The sequence below is a fragment of the Heptranchias perlo genome, chromosome 24, assembly GCF_035084215.1.
Source record: "Heptranchias perlo isolate sHepPer1 chromosome 24, sHepPer1.hap1, whole genome shotgun sequence".
Taxonomy (NCBI): Eukaryota; Metazoa; Chordata; class Chondrichthyes; order Hexanchiformes; family Hexanchidae; genus Heptranchias; species Heptranchias perlo.
The window spans coordinates 9,603,858-9,627,328 of record NC_090348.1 but is presented as its reverse complement, the minus strand read 5'-3'; the positions used below and the strand labels follow the sequence as shown (position 1 = coordinate 9,627,328).

The 23,471-nt window shown below is 43.8% G+C and overlaps 1 protein-coding gene across 2 annotated transcripts in view; it reads left to right on the top strand.

Moving 5' to 3' along the window:
- pde3a (phosphodiesterase 3A, cGMP-inhibited) overlaps positions 1–23,471 on the top strand; it is a 413,169-nt gene that overhangs the window by 272,005 nt on the left and 117,693 nt on the right. Inside the window, exon 1 of one of the 2 annotated variants that reach the window (XM_068004735.1) lies at positions 15,948–16,219. The exons of the other annotated variant lie outside the window; for it this stretch is intronic. Within the exon in view, the coding sequence (XP_067860836.1) occupies positions 15,989–16,219 (231 nt within the window). The 5' untranslated portion in view covers positions 15,948–15,988. Of the gene's footprint in view, positions 1–15,947; positions 16,220–23,471 lie in introns of those variants that run through there. 2 annotated transcript variants of the gene reach the window in all.

Below are 23,471 nucleotides of genomic sequence, written 5' to 3'. Positions count from 1 at the left end.
TGACTGCACAAATAGACTACGGCATCTAAAAATAAATTAATATTGCTAGAAAAACTGTCGGGATGTTGACTTAGTCTCAACCCACTTCCTTAATGCCATCTGAAATATGCCAACTAGCTGTGTACATGTCTATCACTGAACCTATAAAGAACCGCCTCACTTAACTCCCCAGAAAAGAATTATATCACTCAACAAGTGATAACTTAAGAATTTGTATACTTTAGTCCAGCTTTTGTTCTTCCTTATTTAAATTAATCACCATCATCTCAAGCAATATTGGATTTTGTTTTGTTGATATCGAGGCATTTTCGGAACAAACAAATGATTCAATGTCCAACATTATCCAATACTTCATCGGCTGAACAAGGTTTGCTGGAACATCGATTAGGCTATGAGAATTGTCTAGGCCTCTGGCACCCCACACAAATGCTCCAACCTTTCTGTAACTTTGGCAACCCTCAACATCAGTATTATAAAGCACCTGTCACTGATGCAGTTGCCTCCAGCTGCACCCTGTTGCACTATTACTTAATAAACAGGATAATTTGCGTTGAATTTGCGATAATTTATTTTGAAAGTATTGTAGTTCATTTCTTATAGAACAACTTATAGAATTTTACAGCACGGGCCCATTGTACCAGCGCAAGTTCTTTGTAAGTGATAGCCACTTAGTCCCATTCTCCTAGCCAGTTGCCATATCCCTTTAAATTTTCTTTTTAAAATATTTATCCACTTCCCTTTGAAAAGCTATTATAGATTCTGCCTCCACCATTGTTTCTGGTCAGGCATTCCATGTTCTAACAACCTTTCTTAACCTCTCCCTTTGTTCTTTTGATGATGAATTTCAATGTATGCCCTCTAGTTGCCAACTCACTGACCAGTGAAAATAATTTTTCCTTACTTACCTTATCGTAATTTTGAACACCTCTATCAGACCTCGTCTTAACCTCCTCTGTTCTACCAAAAGGAGCCCAGTTTACGCTAGTCTTTCCTCATTCCCAGTATTATTTTAGTGAATCTTTTCAGTACTCTCTTCATGTCCTTGACATCTTTCCTAAAGTAAGGTGCTCAAAACTGGGCACCGTAATCTAACTGTGGCCAAACCAATATATCAGTCGTCAGGTTTTCTTCAACCTACAGGCAAAGATCAAACACATGATACATTGCATTGGTAAAATATGCGTACGTGTGACGATATTAAGATGATCATACAGTTGCATTAATAATTTTACTTTTAATGTAGTAAGCACAGTGTAAAAAAAAAGAGGGTAGTTATATTGTGTTTATTTAATTAATATTTAACAGCCTTGAGCATGGTGAACTCTTGTGAATAATTAAAAAGTGCACCAACAGAGGTGCTATGATGTATAAATATGTGCTTTGTAAAGACTGCACTATTTAAACTGTTCAGAATTATTAATAGGTATTGTAGGAAGTATTGAAGTTTACAATGCACCACAATCCTAGGGTGCATTTACACTAAAAGGGTCTCACTTCCCACTGATGCCAAAGTTATAGTGTGAATCAAGGCTGACTCCAAAACGAAGTGAAATGAGACACCCTGGAGGACAGGAGGGCCTCACTGCCCCTTCGTTCAGAGTCAAGTCATGCCCTAACTCCAGATTTACAGTATAAAATCTTCGCTCTCACACAACTTTGCGCCAATACCATCTTTGTTGTGTTAATCCAGGGGAGCCTATTGCCCAGGTGCAAAGATCAGGAAAAAGTGGGTGGAGCCCCTGCTCCCTTTATGTTACCTCAGGATTTCTGGGCTTCCCCAGACAAGTGGGACGGAGCCTGCGCCTGCAGTGGGCACAAACCAAGCACTGTTATGGCAATAAACCTGGCAGGGGGTGTTCCAAGCCCCTCCCACCCCAATTTCCATTCAGTTACATCCAAAACTGCCCATTTCCAGTGACATCCCATGAACAGTGGGCCTTTTGCTTGACCCTCCCCCTGGAATCAGAGGATCTATTAGAGGGCCAGGCAGCAAGACAAAGACAGCCAACAGGATATAAATGGCCCACTTTTCTTTTTTAAGACTACTACCATTCTCCAACAGCAGACAGAAGACCCCGAGCCTGGATGTCAGTACTGCAGTCACAGGCCCCTCTCTTCCCATGCAAGACCCTCACTGGGCGGATGGAACCATGCCATGTTAATGACCCAGCCTACCGAATGCAGGCATATTTCAGCCGAAGTTATAGTGTGAATCAAGGCTGACCTGACTCCAAAACAAAGTGCAGTGAGATGTCCTGGAGGACAGGAAGGCCTCACTGCTCGAGCACAGGCCGCCCCCACCCCCATAAAGTCGGCCTTCTGATTTGGTGCATTTATTGTTATTTTGGAGCCAACTGTAAATCTGAGTGTCAGTCTCAGTGGAGATGAAAATTTCTATAACAGCCGGCTGATTCGCAATACCAGTTTTACGCCAGGGAGGCAGGTTAGAAATCTACCCTAAGGTAGACACCATTAACCCGTCCAGCCTACCCTTCCAGACCTCCTTTCAGTTTTTTTACTCTGATTCTAGATCTAATAGCCCCATGTTCCTTTTACTAGTAAGAATTCATCCTGCCCTTTTTTTAAAAACCTGCCATGATTTTCTGTTCTATCATCCCTGCAGGCAGTCTGTTTCACAAATCTATCACCATCTATTACTAAAAGGAAAGCTGCCTAAATTTCCTATTTTCCTTTAATACTCTTAACTTTAATCTATGTCTCCCCAAGTCCTTGAATCCTGTGCTGCAAAAATGAGCTTTCCTGATTCTAAATTCTGTGAAAATCCTAAATCTCTTTATCAAGTCCCCTCCCACATCCTCTTTTTCTCAAGCGAGTAAAGTCCCGAGTAGGTAAACAATCTTTTCTCATAACTCAGCCCTCTTGAGTGCTGGAATCAGTCTTATTGTCTCCTCTGGATTCCCTTCAATAATTCTACATCCTTCCTGTAACACAGTGACCAAAACTGAATTACAGTAATCTAGAACAATAATTGTTTATAAATTAGCTAAATAGTTTGAAAAATAAGCTGAAAAGAATGTGTTGCATTATCTGGAATCTAAACATCAAACTAAGACAACACAGCTGATTAATATATAGCACATCATATAAATCCCAAGAAACATTTTACTTGAAAAGGAAAAACTTGCAGGGTTATGAGGAAAGAGCAGGCGAGTGGCAACAATTGGACAGCTCTTTCAAAGAGCCGGCACAGGCACGATGGGCCAAATGGCCTTCTTCTGTGCTGTATGATTCTATGATGCTGTATACATATTACTACTTATTGCTAAACTGTGCTGTTAGAACAGGAAGTAAACCAGGAACATGAGGAACGTGCTGTTTGGTGGATCCTGATTGTGTTGGAAAGCACAGCCATATGTTTTTATGGTGGGGGGGGACACTATTATTAAGCAAAGCATATCACATTAATGCACCACATGTGCAGGAGCCTGTGATATATCTTGTTTTATTTTAATCTCTGCAGTTCATGAGGGAACTAATATATTGTCTCACGATGCATTTCATTTGTTGTGACTGATACTACAATTAATAACTGCAGTCTATTGCTATTAAGAAACACAAATGATTTAACTAACACTTAATGAATCTGCAATAAGCTTCAACTAAAACAACATGCAAAGCTAAAAGGAGCAGTGAAGATGGGAATTCTAATTAACTGTTACTACATTATCGATTAAGAATTAGCACTTAACTTTAAAACCATCATCTGTGCTGTTGTGTACAAAGATTAAACACACTTGCATTCACTTAATGGTTCGCTTACGGATTGTTGCAGATTCATGATGTGTTCATCAAATAAAGGCACAGGTTGGATTTGCTCATTATTTTATAGGTATGGGTCCCTGCCGGGCCTATACAAATTTCGAAAAGTGAGGTTACTTAATTGTTTGAGTACTGAAGGACTATTCAGCTTTTACACTGGCCACATTTAGATGGTGTGATGCAAATTTCTAACAGCAATTGTTGCGAAGTAGAATTAGTGAGATTCATTAAACTGTAGAACATGTCTAATTCATAGTTTATTTGCAATACACAAAAATATAATCTTTTGTTATTAGGAGTTGCATGTTAGTACAGAGCCCATTGCTCTTATATAGTATAGAGCCCATTGTCGTCATATAGTGCGGAGCCCATGCCGTGATATAGTACAGAGCCCATTGCCATTATATAGTGCAGAGCCCATTGCCATTATATAGTACAGAGCCCGTTGCTGTTATATAACGCAGAGCCCATTGCCGTTATATAGTGCGGAGCCCATTGCTGTTATATAGTGCAGAGCCCATTGCTGTTATATAACGCAGAGCCCATTGCCATTATATAGCAGAGCCCATTGCCATTATATAGCAGAGTCCATTGCCATTATTTAGCGCATAGCCCATTGCCATTATATAGCACAGAGCCCATTGCCATTATATAGCGCAGAGCCCATTGCCATTATATAGCACAGAGCCCATTGCCATTATATAGCGCAGAGCCCATTGCCATTATATAGCACAGAGCCCATTGCCATTATATAGCACAGAGCCCATTGCCATTATATAGCACAGAGCCCATTGCCATTATATAGCACAGAGCCCATTGCCATTATATAGCACAGAGCCCATTGCCATTATATAGCACAGAGCCCATTGCCATTATATAGCGCAGAGCCCATTGCCATTATATAGCGCAGAGCCCATTGCCATTATATAGCACAGAGCCCATTGCCATTATATAGCACAGAGCCCGATCAATATCCTGGAATTCCCCCACCTAACACCATTGTGGGAGCACCATTTCCGCAAAGATTTCTGTGGTTCAAGAAGACGGCCCACCGCCACCTTCACAGGCTAACTAGGGATATATATTGCGCTATATAATGGCAATGGGCCGTGCCAATGCGACTCACATCCTGAAAACGAATAAGAAAAGGTGTGCGAGTCACTTTTTTTGATTTTTTTTAATAAACAAGTTTGGGCTTAAACTGAAAAAATAAACTGAGTTTAGCCCAAGTCATTCACCAAATTTAGGTTCATCCAACTTTTTGACTTGGATCAGTGCATCTCCAGTTTCACACCAGCTATGAAAGGAGGTGATTACTGATGCTAGGCTGATCATGGACATGACTTCTGAAATTATTTCAGTCACAGCAACAGACTGACTGAAGAATAGGAGGACACCCCATTCACTCCTGTTGGAGCCGTGACCCTTGTAACCTATGTCTGGGCAAGAGGGAGTGATTTGGGTCTTGAGGCCCAGAGTGGGATTGATTGTGGTATCCAAATATACGCCAACCACAGTAAATACTTGTAGAATTTTTTCTAATTCCAAGTGAGCGCAAACTTTTTAAAACAGGACTGACAGAAGTATAACATTCCACTGAAAGCATAGGAAATAGTACTGGCCAAAGAAAACATCACAGCAAACCTTTCTGCAACTTGGTTAAATCACCTGTGGTATGTGCAGCATTTTTAGTTGGGCAACAAAAATTCCTTAAATGAAACATATTTCACAGTAATTAAACCGCGTGCGAGTAGCACGTTAAATGGGTAGGGCAGCACATTAAATCTTTCTGGGGAGAAAAAGATTAAGTGTCACGCTTTTCTGATTGGCTCAATTAAGAAACATAATCATACTGATTTGCTAAAAATGTGAATTGAGAAAGCTCCCACAGAAAAGCAACCAATTCCCATTAAACCAAGACCCTGTCTGCCCTCTCAGGGCACTATCTGAAGAAGAGCAGGGGAGTTCTCCCCAGTGTCCTGCCCAATTCTTATCCCTCAACCAACATCACTAAAAACATAGATTATCTGGTCATTATCACATTGCTGTTTGTGGGACCTTGCTTGTGCACACATTGACTGCCGCGTTTCCTACATTATAGCAGTGACTACACTTCAAAAGTACTTAATTGGCTGTAAAGGGCTTTAGGACATCCTGGGGTCATGAAAGGCACTATAGAAATGCAAGTTCTTCCTTTCTTTTTAGTTCATCACAGTGCTCAAGTTGTTTTTTTTCCCGAAGAGTTTCAAGCCACCATCTTGACTTTTGACGGAATGAATATGTCACTAATAAATTTTTAAAAATGAAATAGTTCATGCCAATATAATTAAACAGAAAATTGGTTATTTAATTTTAGAAATCTCTGCAAGAAGATTCTGCCGCACAGACCTTCCCTCTCTTTCGGGCCTGGGACTTGAATTCTGCTTCAATTCCAAACTTGGAAATTTTGCCTGAGCGTTGGAAACTGGCATTTCCAGTTCCTGTAGACAAAATCTGTGAAATGGCCTAGCAAGGCCCTCAATTGTGTCAAAACCCACCACCTTCTCAGGGCAACTGGGGTTGGGCAATAAATGCTGCGCTTGCCAGCGACGCCCACATGCTGAGAATTATTTTTTTTTAAATGACTTGAGATTTGGTAACTATTTAATGGAGAAGATGCTGTAACTCAAAATTTTAAAACAATTGAAGTCATTGGACAAAAGAGCTGAATTCCAGAGGTGAGGTGAGAGTGACTGCCCTTGACATCAAGGCAGCATTTGACCGAGTGTGGCACCAAGGAGCCCTAGTAAAATTGAAGTGAATGGGAATCAGGGGGAAATTTCTCCAGTGGCTGTAGTCATAGGAAGATGGTAGTGATTGTTGGAGGCCAATCATCTCAGCCCCAGGACATTGCTGCAGGAGTTCCTCAGGGCAGTGTCCTAGGCCCAACCATCTTCAGCTGCTTCATCAATGACCTTCCCTCTTTCATAAGGTCAGAAATGGGATGTTCGCTGATGATTGCACAGTGTTCAGTTCCATTCGCAACCCTTCAGATAATGAAGCAGTCCGTGCCCACATGCAGCAGGATCTGGACAACATCCAAGCTTGGGCTGATAAGTGGCAAGTAATATTCACGCCAGACAAGTGCCAAGCAATGACCATCTCCAACAAGAGAGTGTCTAACCATCTCCCCTTAACTTTCAACGGCATTACCATCGGCGAATCCCCCACCATCAACATCCTGGGAGTCACCATTGACCAGAAACTTAACTGGACCAGCCACATAAATACTGTGGCTACAAGAGCAGGTCAGAGGCTGGGTATTCTGTGGCAAGTGACTCACCTCCTGACTCCTAAAAAGCCTTTCCACCATCTACAAGGCACAAGTCAGGAATGTGATGGAATACTCTCCACTTGCCTGGATGAGTGCAGCTCCAACAACATTCAAGAAGTTCAACACCATCCAGGACAAAACAGCCCCCTTGATTGGCACCCCATCCACCACCCTAAACATTCACTCCCTTCACCACCGGCGCACCATGGCTGCAGTGTGTACCATCCACATGATGCACTGCAGCAACTCGCCAAGGCTTCTTTGACAGCACCTCCCAAACCCGCGACCTCTACCACCTGGAAGGACAAGGGCACCTGCACGTTCCCCTCCAAGTCACACACCGTCCCCTCTTGGAAATATATCGCTGTTCCTTCATTGTCGCTGGGTCAAAATCCTGGAACTTCCTATCTAACAGCACTGTGGGAGAACCTTCACCACACGGACTGTAGCAGCTCAAGAAGGTGGTTCACCACCATCTTCTCGAGGGCAATTAGGGATGGACAATAAATGCTGCCCTTGCCAGTGACGCCCACATCCCATGAACGAAAAAAAAATTCTGGAATTAAGTGCTTTTAAAACTCCAAAGAACATTGTGCCAGCCAGCCAGATGTTTTCAATTGATATTTGTGATTACCTTCTGCAGTAATTTAAGTTGCATTGTTAACTGTGAATTCCTCAATTAGTTTACCAGTTCTTCTGACCAGCAGTGTGAGGTCGATTCTTGCTCATCACCTTGGTCGTATATATAGGATTGTCACTAATAAATCCATTAAGGAATTCAGGAGAAACTTCTTTATCCAGAGAGAAGGTTAGAATGGGGAACTTGCTACCACAAGGAGTACTTGAGGTGAATTGCATAGATGCCTTAAGTGGAAGCTAGATAAGTACATGAGGGAGAAAGGAATAGAAGGATATGTTGATAGGGTTAAATGAAGTAGAGTGGGAGGATAAACACCGGCATAGACCAGTTGGGCCGAATGGCCTGTTTCTGTGCTGTAAATTGTATGTATCTGTGAGACAGAGCGATGCATCGTGGAAGCTGTAGTTTGTATCCTCCTCCCATGGAATTATACTACCCAGAGTGCACCATGACAAGCCGTGCCACATGAGGACAATGCCGACAAATAATGAGGCGCAAGCAGTAAAAATCGGAAAGTAAACGGATTTAATTGTTTTCAGCATTTTACGCAGTTTAAGTCTTATATGAAAATTTTCTGCTGATGGTGTTAATTAGGTTTTATGAGGTTTTTTTTACTGTGTTGGTGAGGAGAACTAATGTTTTCCACAGTTGGAAGGGGATGTTTATGAGGTGTTTTGCTGTTGAGGTAAGACGCTGGAGCCAGAGTCATTTAGACATGTCTAGACCTTGGGGAATGATGAGCTGCACCAGGTCCTGGTTGGGATTTGATGGTTGGAAAAATCTCGCTGGAGCAGTACTACACCGGTGATGGTTTTAGCAAGACCTGCTAACCCATCGTGAAAAGGAAGAAGGAAATAGGGAACTTTCATGATCATATAAACAACTGCGAAAATAGGGTTTGGGAAGGGAGGGGAAGACTAATGAAAATGCTTGCTCCTGAAGTAGATCTACTGTGGGAGGTAGGGCAAAATAAATTATACAATGTAAATAACTGAGATTAAACGGCTTTGGGGAGGGAAGGCCAAAGTTACATGTATCTTAAACACATTTTCAAAGTAGTGGGCAAAGAGGCCTCACAAATAGAATGATTGTATCCTTGCATTTATATAGCACTTTTAACGTAGTAAAACATCGCAAGGCGCTTCACAAGAGCGTTATCAAACAAAATTTAACACAGACCACATAAGCTTGGTCAAAAAGGTAGGTTTTAAGGAGCGTCTTAAAAGAGGAGAGAGAGAGAGAGACGGAGAGGTTTAGGGAGGGAATTCCAGAGCTTAGGGCCTAGGCAGCTGAAGGCACAGCCGCCAATGGTGGAGCGATGGAAATCAGGGTTGTGCAAGAAGCCAGAATTGGAGGAGTACAGAGATCTTGGAGAATTGTAGGGCTGGAGGAGGTTACAGAGATAGGGAGGGGCGAGATCATGGAGGGATTTGAAAACAAGGATGAGAATTTTTAAATTGATATTTCGGTATCAGCAAGGTGTGTAATATTTTTAGCTTGTGATATATTGCTTCAGTAAATGTTCTGTGTTATAACAATTGGATATCTGCTGTCAAGGATCGTGGCAAATATCTAGAACTCGAGGGCACAGTCTCAGGATAAGACTGAGATGAGGAGGAATTTCTTCACTCAGAGGGTTGTGAATCTTTAGAATTCTCTACCCCAGAGGGCCGTGGATACTGAGTAATTGAACATATTCAAGGCTGAGATGGATAGATTTTTGGACTCTAGGGGAGTCAAGGGATATGGGGATCGGGCGGGAAAGTGGAGTTGAGGTTGGGAATCAGCCATGATCTGATTGAATGGCGGAGCAGGCTCGAGGGGCCATATGGCCTACTCCTGATCCTATTTCTTAGGTTCTTATCAGAAACTTCGCTGCAGGTCCCAGGCTGCTTACGAGCAATGCCACGGGATGTCTATAGTTGGTATAGAAACCGAGGGTCATGAAGCAGACACCAGGTCAACATTTAAAAACAGGTTAGCTAGGAGGTTGAAGGAAGGTGGGGGAAAAGGATATGGGAACAGGGGGACTGCTACTTTGGAGGATAAGGACCAACACAGACTGCTTGTGCCAAACAATCTGTTTCTTTGTTCTAATTTCTATGTAATGGAAAGAAAGAAGGAAAGAACGAATGAACGAATGGACTCACTTACATTTATACAGCGCTATTCACGACCTCAGGGCGTCCCAAAGCACTGTACAGCCAATGAAGTACTTTTGAAGTATAGTCACTGTTCCAATGTAGGAAATGATAGCCAGTTAAAGAGCTGCTCAAAATGGGGATCATTCCATTCCCCAGTAGTAACATCCCCTACCATGACCTGTATAAAATTCCCCAAAAAAGGTCATGAAAAATGCCACTGTATTTCACGATGTGGAGATGCCGGTGATGGACTGGGGTTAACAATTGTAAACAATTTTACAACACCAAGTTATAGTCCAATGATTTTATTTTTAATCCCACAAGCTTTCGGGGGCTTTCCCCTTCCTCAGGTGACTTCCACACCGCCTGAGGAAGGGGAAAGCCCCCGAAAGCTTGTGGGATTAAAAATAAAATCGTTGGACTATAACTTGGTGTTGTAAAATTGTTTACAACTGTATTTCACAGCTACAGGCAAGGATGTGCTAACACCTGCAATACTAAATCAAGTCAGCCAGAATTTCAAGCCATTCCAAATTCCACCTTTAACCTATTTAGTGCAATTTTTGGTCAGTGGGCCATCAGTTTGCTGAGTATAGTTGTACATTTGACATGTTTTTTTACTAAATGCGAGGAAATGACAGCATTTGAGATTAAATCTGTTGTATTAGATTTGACTTTTTAATGCTTCGCCATTATTTCAGTCACCCTCTACATTCAAACTATCCCTCCATGATTCATCTGTGTTTCAAAGGCTCAGGATTGATGTCTCACTACCTTTAACATTATTACGACATGATAAAAATTTTCAGGGCTGTATCATCTGACTTCCAAATACTTGCACTCACGGGCTAAGTGGAAAGAGCACTTATAAAACAAACTTTTAAATGACTATAAATACTCCCTCCACCTTAAACGAAGAGAACACCCACCTGGAAAAGGCGGCTTATGGAAAGTAAACCACTCACATCATAGCTGGCAGCGCTTAAAGTTAATGACATAGGGAGAAGGCTCACAGACCCCCTAGGATCTGAATTAAAAGGAGGAAAGAACTTGCATTTATATAGGACCTTTCATGACCTCAGTGCAGTCACTGTTGTAATGTAGGAAATGTGGCAGCCAATTTGCACACAGCAAGGTCCCACAAACAGCAATGTGATAATGACCAATAATCTGCTTTTAGGTGTTGGTTGAAGGAAACCAGGGAGAACTTCCCTGTTCTCCTTCAAATAGTGCCTTGGGATCTTTTACATCCACCTGAGAATGCAGATGAGGCCTCGGTTTAACATCTCATCTGAAAGACGTCACCTCTGACAGTGCAGCACTCCTTCAGTACTGTGCTGGCAGTGTCAGTCTGGATTACATGCTCAAACCTCTGGAGTGGGACGTGAACCCACAACCTCCTGACTCTAGAGAGCACTACCACTAAGCCAAAGCTGGCACTCGAGAAGAAGAGCAATCTAAAAGCAGGCACAGTTATAAGGGCATATTCAGTGACTGGTGCTGCCCACAACAAGAGGACTGGAGCTGAAGTGAAAGGGGCAGCTCGGGAATTTAGTGGGACTCCCAATAGAAGGATCTTTCACTGAGGTGAGCAAGGTCAGTGACTGAGTAATGAGCTGTACTGCTAGTCACCACAAATCCCATATCTCCCCGGTATTGGACAGCTTCACCAGCCATTTATGGGATGGGAATTGAAGCCGACCTGTCTGTTAATGAATCTAGTTTAATATTCCTTCCTAATGCAGCCAATAAATAATGTCAATGTTATGTTATAGTTCAAAGACTCTTACTGTCCAGTTATAATATTCACTCTACTGTCCATTCACTGCATTTATTGAAAAATATTGTAATTGAGAAGCGTTGCAGGAACACTTCTAATTGTCGATTTTCTTTTTGTCAATTTTTTTTTGCTGAATTTCTCTCCTTTGCTTTTTCCTTTCCGGAAAAGACTGACCCCACTGGAGTTTTTTTTAACTCTCCATGCTGCTCAGCACCCCTCCGGTATCTCACTTAGGTCAGACATTCTTCACGCGTGAGCCCAGACGGCGAGTGGCAGCGAGCTATTTGACCATGGATCTGTCATCTCAGCCGAGCCTGATCCTGTTGTCATTCGACATATACATACACATGTGCACACGCTCAATCACACGCGTGTGCATGCCCCCACACGTTTTCCAGTAAGAACTGCTGGATATTGGTTATTGTTTTTCACCATCCTTCCCGGCTCAGGGATACGGAGGCCAGTTGTCCCAAATGCTGCCCCAGCTGAGATGCGTAACTCAGCAAAGGAACTAACTTGGAGTCTTTGGGAGTAATTTTATTCTAACTCTCCGGGCGGGAAACCCATGGGATCGGGTGGAACGCGGATTTTACACTCCGCCCAACCTTACTCCCCATTGAGTTTAACAGAGAGTAAAATCGGGGGGGGGGGGTAAAACCAGCGTTGCACCCGATCCCGTCAGTTTCCCGACGGGCGGGTTAGGTTAAAATTGCCCCCATCTTGTCTGTATTATACCAGGCTGTGTCTTCACTCACTAGGCCATCGCAGAAGCTTTGTCATTAATTCTAAAAGCCTTTGAAGCTGCAAATTGACATCACAGTGGATGATGGCGGCCCTCTTTTAATGGCTTTGGTACGAACAGAAGCATGGGCCTCCGAGCCAAGTTCATGGCTGGTTCTTGCTTATTGGTGTGTGTGTGTGTGTGTGTGTGTGTGTGTTTGTGTGTGTGTATTTGTCATCGCATGACAAGGTTGTTTTAATTGAAATGACTGTAGTCGCAGCAACCAGATCACCTTGGCGATTGCAGCGACCCTCTATTTCAGAGAAAAAAAGCCCCAATTCAGAAGCTTAAAATGTTCCGTTTATTTGGGAAGAGCTGGGATAAAGAGAAGGCATTTTTTGATTATTCCCAATGCCAAGGAGGTCAGTGGCTGCTTTTTGATGAATTCAGCCTCCACCTCAATAACCTTCACTTTTTCTCTTTCTCTCCCTCTCTCTGCCCCTGCTCCCAGCTGACAACAGTCCAGGTTTAGTCATGCATGCACCGACCCAGAATCACCACAAAAGGCAGTTTCATCCCTCAACAGAGCACTTGAGGTTTTATTTGCGTCTGCTTACGTCAAAGAAATCACCAGATGGCATTTCAATGACTCTCTGAGACAGGAGCCTTTTATTGCGGATCCACGTGGCTCCTTTCATTTACATTCACAGAGAGAGGCAGCTCTCGCAGCTTTCACTGAACGATCACACTGAGCAGCCAGGGAGCCTTTTAGCTGGTTCTTTGTCTTACATTTGAACATTGTTACCTCGAACGGATCCCCCTAATGACCTGAAACTGACTAAAACTGGGGTTTCATCTTACGCTTCATTACGGTGTGTACTTAACAAAGCATGGCCTTCTGGAAGGCTCAATGACACTTCTAATTATTACACTCCAAAAGAAATACATTGTACTCACCTTCTTTTTTTAAAACAAAGCATTCCAATTGAATTTGAAAGTGCCAGAACCAAAAATTATTATCCTATTCACAAAAAAAAAATGAGCCTCCTATTGTCTGCGAGAATTAGTGTCACGCAGACAAATTAAGCAAGTTAACATCAAGTTGGGTCACAGTCTCCCTCCTCTGTATAATAAATAAAATGACAGCGTTTTGAGATGGTTTAAACTTGATTGATATTGAGATTATCCAGGGGGAACACAGATTCAGCGAGACAGTGAGAGGAATGAATAAGTAAAATGAGGGAGAGGGGATGTGTTTGAAGGGATACTGGGTTCAGGGGAGGGATATAGTAAGGGCTGAAGAAATTGAAGGTTTTTTTTAGTATATTGTTAAAGAGAAATATACTTCAGGAGTTCGTGCTTAAATTAAAGAAAGTGTAATTTCTACTGCCACAGTTACTGTGGTCGAATTCAGTTTCGAAAAGGCATTTGAATTTAATTGCAAAGTAACGAGGCAAAAGCAGATTGTTGTTCAACACAACCCTCGCGCTGTCCATGCAAATTAATAATTCACAGAAGATTTCTGCGGCTCAGCATAAGGTGAGTACGAAGTCTTTCTCTCCCCCCAAGGGTTGGCAGATATCCTAAATAACTTCTTTGTGTTCATGGTCATGGAGGAAGCCAGGGATTGCCTTCCCCGTACAGAGATAGAATGGCCAGGCCTAAATGAGAAAATGTGGCTCAGTGGTAGCGCACACGCCTCTGAGTCAGAAGGTTGTGGGCTCAAGACCCACTCCAAAAACTTGAGCACATAATGTAGTTATGAGAGTGTGCTGCACTGTTGGAAGTGACGTTAAATCAAGGCCCTATCTGCCCTCTCGGATGGACGTAAAAAATCCCATGGCACTATTTCGAAGAAGAGCAGGGGATTTCTCCCTGGTGTCCTGGCCAATATATATCCCTCAACCAACACCCAAAAACAGATTATCTGGTCGTGATCACATTTCTGTTTGTGGGACCTTGCTGTGTGCAAGTTGGCTGCTGCGTTTCCTAATTACAACAGTGACTACACTTCAAAAGTACTTCATTGGCTATAAAGTACTTTGGGATGTCCTGAGATTGTGAAAGGCGCCATATAAATGCAAGTCTTTTTTCTTTTTACTAATAAAAGAACTGATGGACAGGCTAAAGGCAATAAAAGAGGGGTCGGACATTCTCCTGGATGGACTGCTCATTGGAATAATTGAAGACATAGCTAACGAAATTGGTCACATCTTGGTGGGAATCATTGGAAACAGGATTGCAGAAGGGTGAATGTAACACCAGTTCCTGAAAGGGGAGTGAAGGATAACCCTGGGAACTACAGACTAGTGAGTCTGACGTCTGTCGTCGCTAAAACAGCGGTCATTCTGAAGAAGTGTTTGCTCCTGATAGCAAATGGGTGGGGGGGATTTGCAAATGGAATGGTACACGTGGACCAAATACAGAAGGATTTGGATAGATTCGGAAACAGGTCTTGTTTAATGTGGATAAATCAAAGTGACGATGCAGAGCAACTAGAAGTTTTCAGCACCAGTCATTTGGCCCATTGTGTCCATGCTGGCTTTTTGCTAGAGCGAACAAAAACTAATCCCAGTGCCCTGCTTTTGCCCCAATTTCGTTACCTATGTCTCTTGTATGTTCCTCTGCTTCAAATGTTTATCTACTCTTCCCTCAAAAGATGCAATTTTTTTCCTTTATTCATTCTCGGGGTTTGGGTGTCACTGGCAAAGCCGACGTTTATTGCCCATCCTTAATAACCCTGATTTGATATAACTGAGTGTCTTGCTGGGCCACTTCAGAGAGCAGTTATATAGAATTACACAGAATTTTACAGCACAGAAATAGGCCATTCAGCCCAACATGTCCATGCCGGTGTTTTTGCTCCACACGAGCCTCCTCCCACCCTCCTTCATCTCACCCTATCAACAGATCCTTCTATTCCTTTCTCCCTTATGTATTTATCTAGCTAAAAGGCAACTATGTTGGTGTGGAACTGGAGTCACATATAGGCCAGATTGGGTAAGGACTGTAGGTGTCCTTCCCTAAAGGATATCAGTGAACCAGCTGGGTTTTTGCAACTTTATGGTCACCTTGTTTTTTTTTTACTGATACCAGCTTTTTATTTCCAGATTGCCTTTTATAAACTGAATTCAAATTCTCAAAATGGCACGGTGGGATTTAAACTCTGGGCTCATGTTCTCTGGATTACTAATCCAGGCCTCTGTACTATTAGCCCAGTAGCATAACCATTACACTATCATACCCGTACGGCTCTGCCTCAATTGCTCCCTGGGATAAAGCATTCCATGGTCCAACAACTCTCTGCACAAATAAATTTGGAAGAAGAATAAGTTGTGGGAATATAAACTACAAGACTCAATAGAGGAGAGATATCTGGATTAACTCGTGGATAGCTTGCTGAAAGCATCAACACAATGAGTGACAGCAGTAAAGGAAGCCAACAGGATCATTGTCAGGAATGGAGCATGAGTACCAGGAAGTAATAATGAACTTGTACTAAGTGCTGACTCAGTCTCACAGTGTACTGGACAGAGTATTGCAAAAGGCAATTCGGCCGAGACCTTAAATTAGGCATCTGAGCTGTGAAGAGAGGCTACAGAAACTGGCAATGTATACAGAGGAGAAACCAAGGTTCAATGGAGAGCTTATTCGGATATTTGGAATTCACAAGCTCTACAACAAAGAGGCACAGACTCGAGCTCAGAGAGGGAGGGTGAACAGACAGTTTATATTTAACTGTTTTACACAGAGTGCTGAATATATAAACAGACTGCCTGGGAAGGCAGTGGAGGTGGATACTACTACCACTGTTGACTGCTCCATCAACAGGAACGTGACAGTAAGTGTGCGACGTTTCCAGCCTTCTCTGTTTTGTGTATGGTGCCTTGCAGTGTGGAATCCTAAGTCGAGCTTTGTCAAATCCTGCACGACTGCCAGGGTGCAAGTGGTTCTGGGTCGGCCTCGAGGTCTACACCAACCTGGAGGGAGCCTTGATTGAGATGCCTGCAGAGGGCTCTCTTTACGTCAGAGTTCTCATCCGAACAGGTGATATGCCCAGATAGTTGCAGTTGTCAGTGACTGCTGGTTTCGGAGACGGCGGGATGTGCTGTGCACCTTCTGATCTCCGCATTCCTGACTTAGTCAAATCAGCGAACTCCCGATATTTATCGGAGACACCACCAGCGAAAAGCACCCCGTCTTGATTGGTCACAACCTTTAGGAGGCCACATATCTGCTCCATATATCGGGATTGGGATAACAAAACAATTGTATAATCTAAGTTTGGCTCCAGGTTGGAGGTGGATAGCACCAGAAAAATCAAGGGGGAACTGGATGAATATTTGGCAGAGAAATTGAGTAAGGGATACGAGGGGTAGAGTAGTGTACGGTATTTCTCAAACTTTGAAACTCATGACGTGAGCCACACTGGTCTCTGCCAGTCCTGTACGTTCTCACCTTCCTCTTAATGTTGCTCCTCCATGATTAAAATGAAAAGGTTGGGCCTTAAGTACAGCAGGGTACTTACTAGAGAAGAGGTCATTTTAATATTGCCTGTGCACATTGCAAACTCCAGAGCAGGCTGAATTCTTTCCAGTTACTGTTCAGTTTTGTAGTCAACCTCTTTGTCAGTCATAGCTCAGTGATAGCACTCTTGCCTCTGCATCAGAGGTTGTGAATTTAAGTCCCACTCCAGAGACTTGAGCAGAAAATCTACATTAACGCTCCAGTTCAGTATTGACGGAGTGTTATACTGGCGGACAGTGCCGTCTTTCAGATGAGATGTTAAACCGAGGCCTCATCTGTCCTCTCAGGTGGATGTAAAAGATCCCCTGGCACTATTTTGAATAAGAGCGGGGGAGTTCTTATTTTTTATTCGTTCATGGGATGTGGGCGTCGCTGGCGAGGCCGGCATTTATTGCCCATCCCTAATTGCCCTTGAGAAGGTGGTGGTGAGCCGCCTTCTTGAACCGCTGCAGTCCGTGTGGTGACGGTTCTCCCACTGTGCCTTTAGGAAGGGAGTTCCAGGATTTTGACCCAGTGACGATGAAGGAACGGCGATATATTTCCAAGTCGGGATGGTGTGTGACTTGGAGGGGAACGTGCAGGTGGTGTTGTTCCCATGTGCCTGCTGCTCTTGTCCTTCTAGGTGGTAGAGGTCGCGGGTTTGGGAGGTGCTGTCGAAGAAGCCTTGGCAAGTTGCTGCAGTGCATCCTGTGGATGGTACACGCTGCAGCCACAGTGCGCCGGTGGTGAAGGGAGTGAATGTTTAGGGTGGTGGATGGGGTGCCAATCAAGCGGGCTGCTTTATCTTGGATGGTGTCGAGCTTCTTGAGTGTTGTTGAAGCTGCACTCATCCAAGCAAGTGGAGAGTATTCCATCACACTCCTGACTTGTGCCTTGTAGATGGTGGAAAGGCTTTGGGGAGTCAGGAGGTGAGTCACTCGCCACAGAATACCCAGCCTCTGACCTGCTCTTGTAGCCACAGTATTTATATGGCTGGTCCAGTTAAGTTTCTGGTCAATGGTGACCCCCCAGGATGTTGATGGTGGGGGATTCGGCGATGGTAATGCCGTTGAATGTCAAGGGGAGGTGGTTAGACTCTCTCTTGTTGGAGATGGTCATTGCCTGGCACTTATCTGGTGCGAATGTTACTTGCCACTTCTGAGCCCAAGCCTGGTGGCCAATATTTATCCCTCAACCAAAACTTAAAAAAACAAATTATCTGGTCATGTATCACATTGCTGTTTGTGGGACCTTGCTGTGCGCAAATTGGCTGCCGCATGACTACATTTCAGAAGCAATTTATTGACTGTAGAGCGCTTTGGGACTAAAGGCCGTGAAAGGCGCTAGATAAATGCAAGTCTTTCTTTCATTGTTCTTTTAAAGAGATGATTGAAACACATAGCAGATTCCCAGCACGGTGTTAAAAACAGGAAGCAGACTGACGTACAAGAGGACAATTTTGTTTCTTCCACAATTTAAATTTTTGCAAATCTAGCAGCAATGTACAATCAAGGGAATAGGACAGAGCTGTGAGGAGCTGGGTAGCCCCTGCATGATTTGCTCCGCTATAGACGGTATGAAGGAAAGATTTTTTTTAAGAAGTACTGAGGCACAACGACAAAGAGAATATAAAGCAAATAAAAGCGTATGTCAAAAGGAATAAAATCTGATCAGCACACTATCAATAGATGTTGATAATATTAGATTTAACGAGGTTGTGGTGTGTGGCATGAAATTATTATTTCCTGTTCAGTACTGTTCGCACAACTGAGCAGAATCTCTGAATCTTCCTCTTTGTGTCCCCCTCCTTGATTCTTTGTCCCATTCTCTTTTTCTGACTCTCTACATTTTATTCCCTTGGTGCTAAACAAACGTTAGATCTGTACATATTGAAGGCTGCTGTCTGAGAGAAGCAACGTAGTGATAAATTGAACTGCGTTAAATTTTACCGAGCACATATCATGCCTTTACATGCACACAAGACTTTCTGTAAAGTTCATGTATTTTCACTGTGTCTTGATAGTCTTATTGTCAATGGTCTGACTGAGCAGGCCTCTCCCATGTGTGTAGCAATTTACACGTGTATTGTGTTTGCATTTGGCTATAGATGTTGCTGTAAGTTTTTGTTTCATGATGAATTCATTCCCCCAGGATGTGCTGACATGGAGTATTTCAATAGTATTTATATACAGCAGGGATAAGGTAACAAAAGGAATCTGTTCTTGAATGCTGAACATATATTCTGTGTTCTGCCAATATTTATTCCTCAATCAACATTGCTAAATCAGATTATCTGGTCATTGCTGTTTGTGGGACCTTGCTGTGCACAAATTGACTGCCACGTTTCCTACATTACAACAGTGACTACACTTCAAAAGTGCTTCATTGGCTGTAAAGCGCATTGGGACGTCCTGAGGTTGTGAAAGGCGCTATATCAATGCAAGCTCTTTCTTTATGTAAAGACAGTAAATGACAATAAGTATACACAGATGGGTTGTGTCTTGGGTGTGGTGCCATTAACAACATGATGGGAAGTGCTCCCAGAGTCCCGCCCACAGAGGAGAGGAATGGGAAAATAGCAGGGCAGCGTTGGCAGTGACCCCAAAGCAGATCATCTGCCACCCTCAAAACCAGGAAATGACATGTAGAGTGGGAGCATGGGGAGGGAGAGCAGAGGAAATACCTCAAAATGAGGGGGTTACATGAAGTGAAAGGTGGCCCGGATAGAAGTCCAGTGCTGGACGAGTTAAGCACAGACTTTATCATTTCAAAATTGACATTTGTTGGCATTGAGTCATTGCCCATTTAGTAAAAATCTTCTGCCCAATTCCTCGTTGGGAGTACTTTCTGTTGCTGCTTTATCCTAACGGAGAGCATGAATAGTGACAGAAGACATTGTGCAGAGTGAAAACGCTCCTTTAAATAGTAATGTAAATACATGTTGCCTAGTTATGGCTACATCTTCTGCTGGCCTTGCTCGTGTCTCTATTACTGTCAGGCCTGCCACAGTTGACATTAACCTTGCACGAACCCACCCCCGATGGCTCCCCTTACACTGTGCTGTATCCTTTTCTGCACGCAAAGAAGACTGCAAGTTGAAGTACCAAGCCAGAACTTCAGAAGGCAGGGAATACTGGAAAGAGCCACAACTCTTGAAAACAATTCACATGTCAATGTTATTTATGATCTAAATTCCCTATTGTATTGTACTTTTGGACACATACTGTTTCATTTTTTTTAAATGCCATAGTTGCAGTGTGAGCTGGAGGAATTATTCAAATACTCCATTAAAGTCATTAGACCTCAAATACAGATTTACATAGAAATGATTGCACAGAAACAGGCCATTCGGCCCAACTAGTCTATGCCAGTGTTTTTGCTACACACGAGCCACCTCCCACCCTATTTCATCTAACTCTTTCTGCATCTCCTTCTAAAACTGGCCTGCTCCAAGCACAAAGAAAGGCCTAAATGTTTGTGAAGTTAGTGATGGCCCATCATGCATCATTAAGGTTTCATGAACTATTATGGTTTTTCTTGTCTCTCACTCTCTCTTTGTTTTTTGTCAGTGGTAGCCAAAGTTGTGGAAGAATCTGCCAATGTTTTTTAAGCCACTGGGGCTGTGGGTGGATTATTTGTTCATGCTTAAACATATTGTCCTAATACCGCAACTGAATATTCAAGCCAAGGGGTGGGGGGGAGGATGATACTGTTCACATGAGTTGTCCAGTCACAAAAGGCGTATTGTTCCACACCCAGACTGCTAGAAAGCAGCAAATTCTTCCACAAACATCAAAATCTCTATATCGGTGAATTTTGATGAAGGAAGATCAAAGTAATTCACCATTCCATATGAGAATTTGCAGCTGGGAACAACATGGCGTACTGGGCGCACAGGCTGGAGTCAGAGCCCATTATAAGGGAAAAGTTATCAATCCTGTACTTCCACCAAGGAACCGCTCTCGAAGGTCGGAAAAACGTGACTAGTGTTGTAGCCCTGTTTCCGACCTCCATTCCCTATGAGTGTGCCTGCTTTGGAGCATGGGAGAACAGTGAATTTGCTCCATAGTGTTTAAAGGAAAAGAACTACAGTACTGACAACCATTTTACTTTAGCTCGTTTTCTCAAGTGGTAGGAAAGTACTGCAGGGCTCATTAACACGGTAGGCCAGTCCAAAAGGTAGCAGGTCAGTACTGATATCTCAGCAAGTCAGGCAGCATCTGTGGACAAAGAAACAGAGTTAATGTTATACAGGACGAAGATCTTTCGTCAAAACTGGAAGATGTTAAAAGAGTTAAAGTTCTTAATCAAGTACAGAGCCAGGGAAAGGGGGGGGGAGGGGAGGAAAGAACAAAGAAGGTCTGTGATAGGCACTTTACAACCTTCCGAACTCAACATTGATTTCAATAACTTCAGATCATAACCACTGCTCCCATTTTTTGTCAGCTAGTGCTGGTAATGGTTCTGTTGCTGCCTTTTACAGCTACTCCTGATCAATCTTTTGTTTCTTAACCTGTCCCATTACCACCTTCCTTGTCTTGCATCATCATCCCTTTTGTCATGTAATCTCTCTTGCCCTCTACCCTATCACAGACCTTCCCTTTTGTTCTTTCCTCCCCTCCCTCTTCCCTCCCCCCCTTTCCCTGACTCTGTACCTGCTCAAAAACTTTAACTCTTTTAACATCTTTCAGTTCTGACGAAAGGTCATCGACCTGAAACATTAACTCTGTTTCTCTCTCCACAGATGCTGCCTCACTTGCATTTTCTGTTCTTATTTCAGATTTCCAGCATCCGCAGTATTTTGCTTTTGATTTAGTGTTTAATTCACGGCCTCTTCTCTTCCAGGAATGCCCCACCTTGAAGAAGTTCTGCTCTTCTCTCCGACGGGATTTCCGTTTGTCTCTTTTACCTTGTTCACCTTCATTGCTTTCTGTTTTACTTCTCATGTTTGATCAGGTTTATTTTAAAACTCCCTTTCACAGCCACGCCTCTTTCCTCAGCAACTGTCTCCGGCTCCGACTTATTCCACGTGGATTCCAACTTAAATCCCACCCTTCATGTTTCGGATCCACCCGTGATTACAGATATCTCCGTGATATTCAGCGTTCCTTGAACCACTGCCCTCGCCTCTTCCTGAGATCCACGCTCACCGCCATGCGCTGCCACATGCACGGTCTCGACCTCTCTCTCCAGCAGCGCTGACTCACTCTATTTCAGAGCTGTCCTGGTCCGAAGTTCCATTTCATCCTTCGCCTCATCTGGCACTTTAATTAAAAACTTTTTTCTTCCTTTCAGGTGTCAAGGACCTCAAGCTTCAACAACTCTTAGATACCAACACCCCTCCTGATCCTTCTTCCCCTTCACTTTCCTCTGACCCCATTGCTCCCTCAAGTCTCACCCTTTGTCGTGTTTTCACTATCCCCTCTGACCTTTCCCTCTCTGACCCCGAATGATCAGTCCTCAGCAAAGGCCTCAGCTTTATCCCCTTACGCCTCCACCTCAATGAATTTCAAGCTCGACACGATGCTGAGCTCTTCTCCCGTTGCCTTCGCCTCCGCGCCCACTTCTTTGGCCAGGAGTCTTCCCTCTGCACTGCAGACCCTATCTCCTGTCTTCAGAATTATCGTTCCACCTGGACCCCTCCCTCTGGCCTCTTACCCTCACTTGATCTTTTCATTGCAAACTGCCGGCGTGACGTCGGCCGTCTCAATTTCTCTGCTCCCCTCACTCACTCTAACCTCCCTCCCTCTGAACTCGCAGCACTCCGTTCTCTCAGGTCCAACCCTGACATTGTAATTAAACCTGCTGACGAGGGCGGCACTGTTGTGTGGTGAACAGACGTCTACCTTGCAGAAGCAGAACACCAACCCTCCGACACCTCCTCCTACCTCCCCCTGGACCATGACCCCACCGCCGAACATCAACCCACAGTCACTGAACTCATCCCCACTGAAGATCATCCCCCCACGGCCTCCAACCTCATAGTCCCCCAACCCCGCACACCCCGCTTCTACCTCCTTCCCAAGATCCCTGGTAGACCCATCATTTCAGCCAGTTCTTGCCCCACGGAACTTATTTCCTCCTATCTTGACTCTTTTTTCTCCCCTTGTCCAGTCTCTTCCAACCTGCCTCCATGACTCTTCCGGCGCCCTCCGCCACTTTAACAGTTTCTAGTTCCCCGGCCCTAACCGTCTCCTTTTCACCACGGACGTTCAGTCCCCCTACACCTCCATCCCCCACCAGGACGGCCTGCGGTCCCTCCGCTTCTTCCTTGAACGGAGGCCCAACCAGTTCCCATCCACCACCACCCTCCTCCGCCTGGCTGAACTTGTTCTTACATTGAATAACTTCTCCTTTGACTCCACTCACTTCCTCCAAATAAAAGGTGTCGCTATGGGAACCCATTTGGGTCCCAGCTATGCCTGCCTTTTGTGGGATACGTGGAACATTCCTTGTTCCAGTCCTACTCAGGTCCCCTCCCTCACCTCTTTTTCCGGTACATTGATGACTGTATCGGTGCCACTTCCTGCCTTCACCCCAAACTTGAAAATTTCATCAACTTTGCTTCCAATTTCCACCCTTCCCTC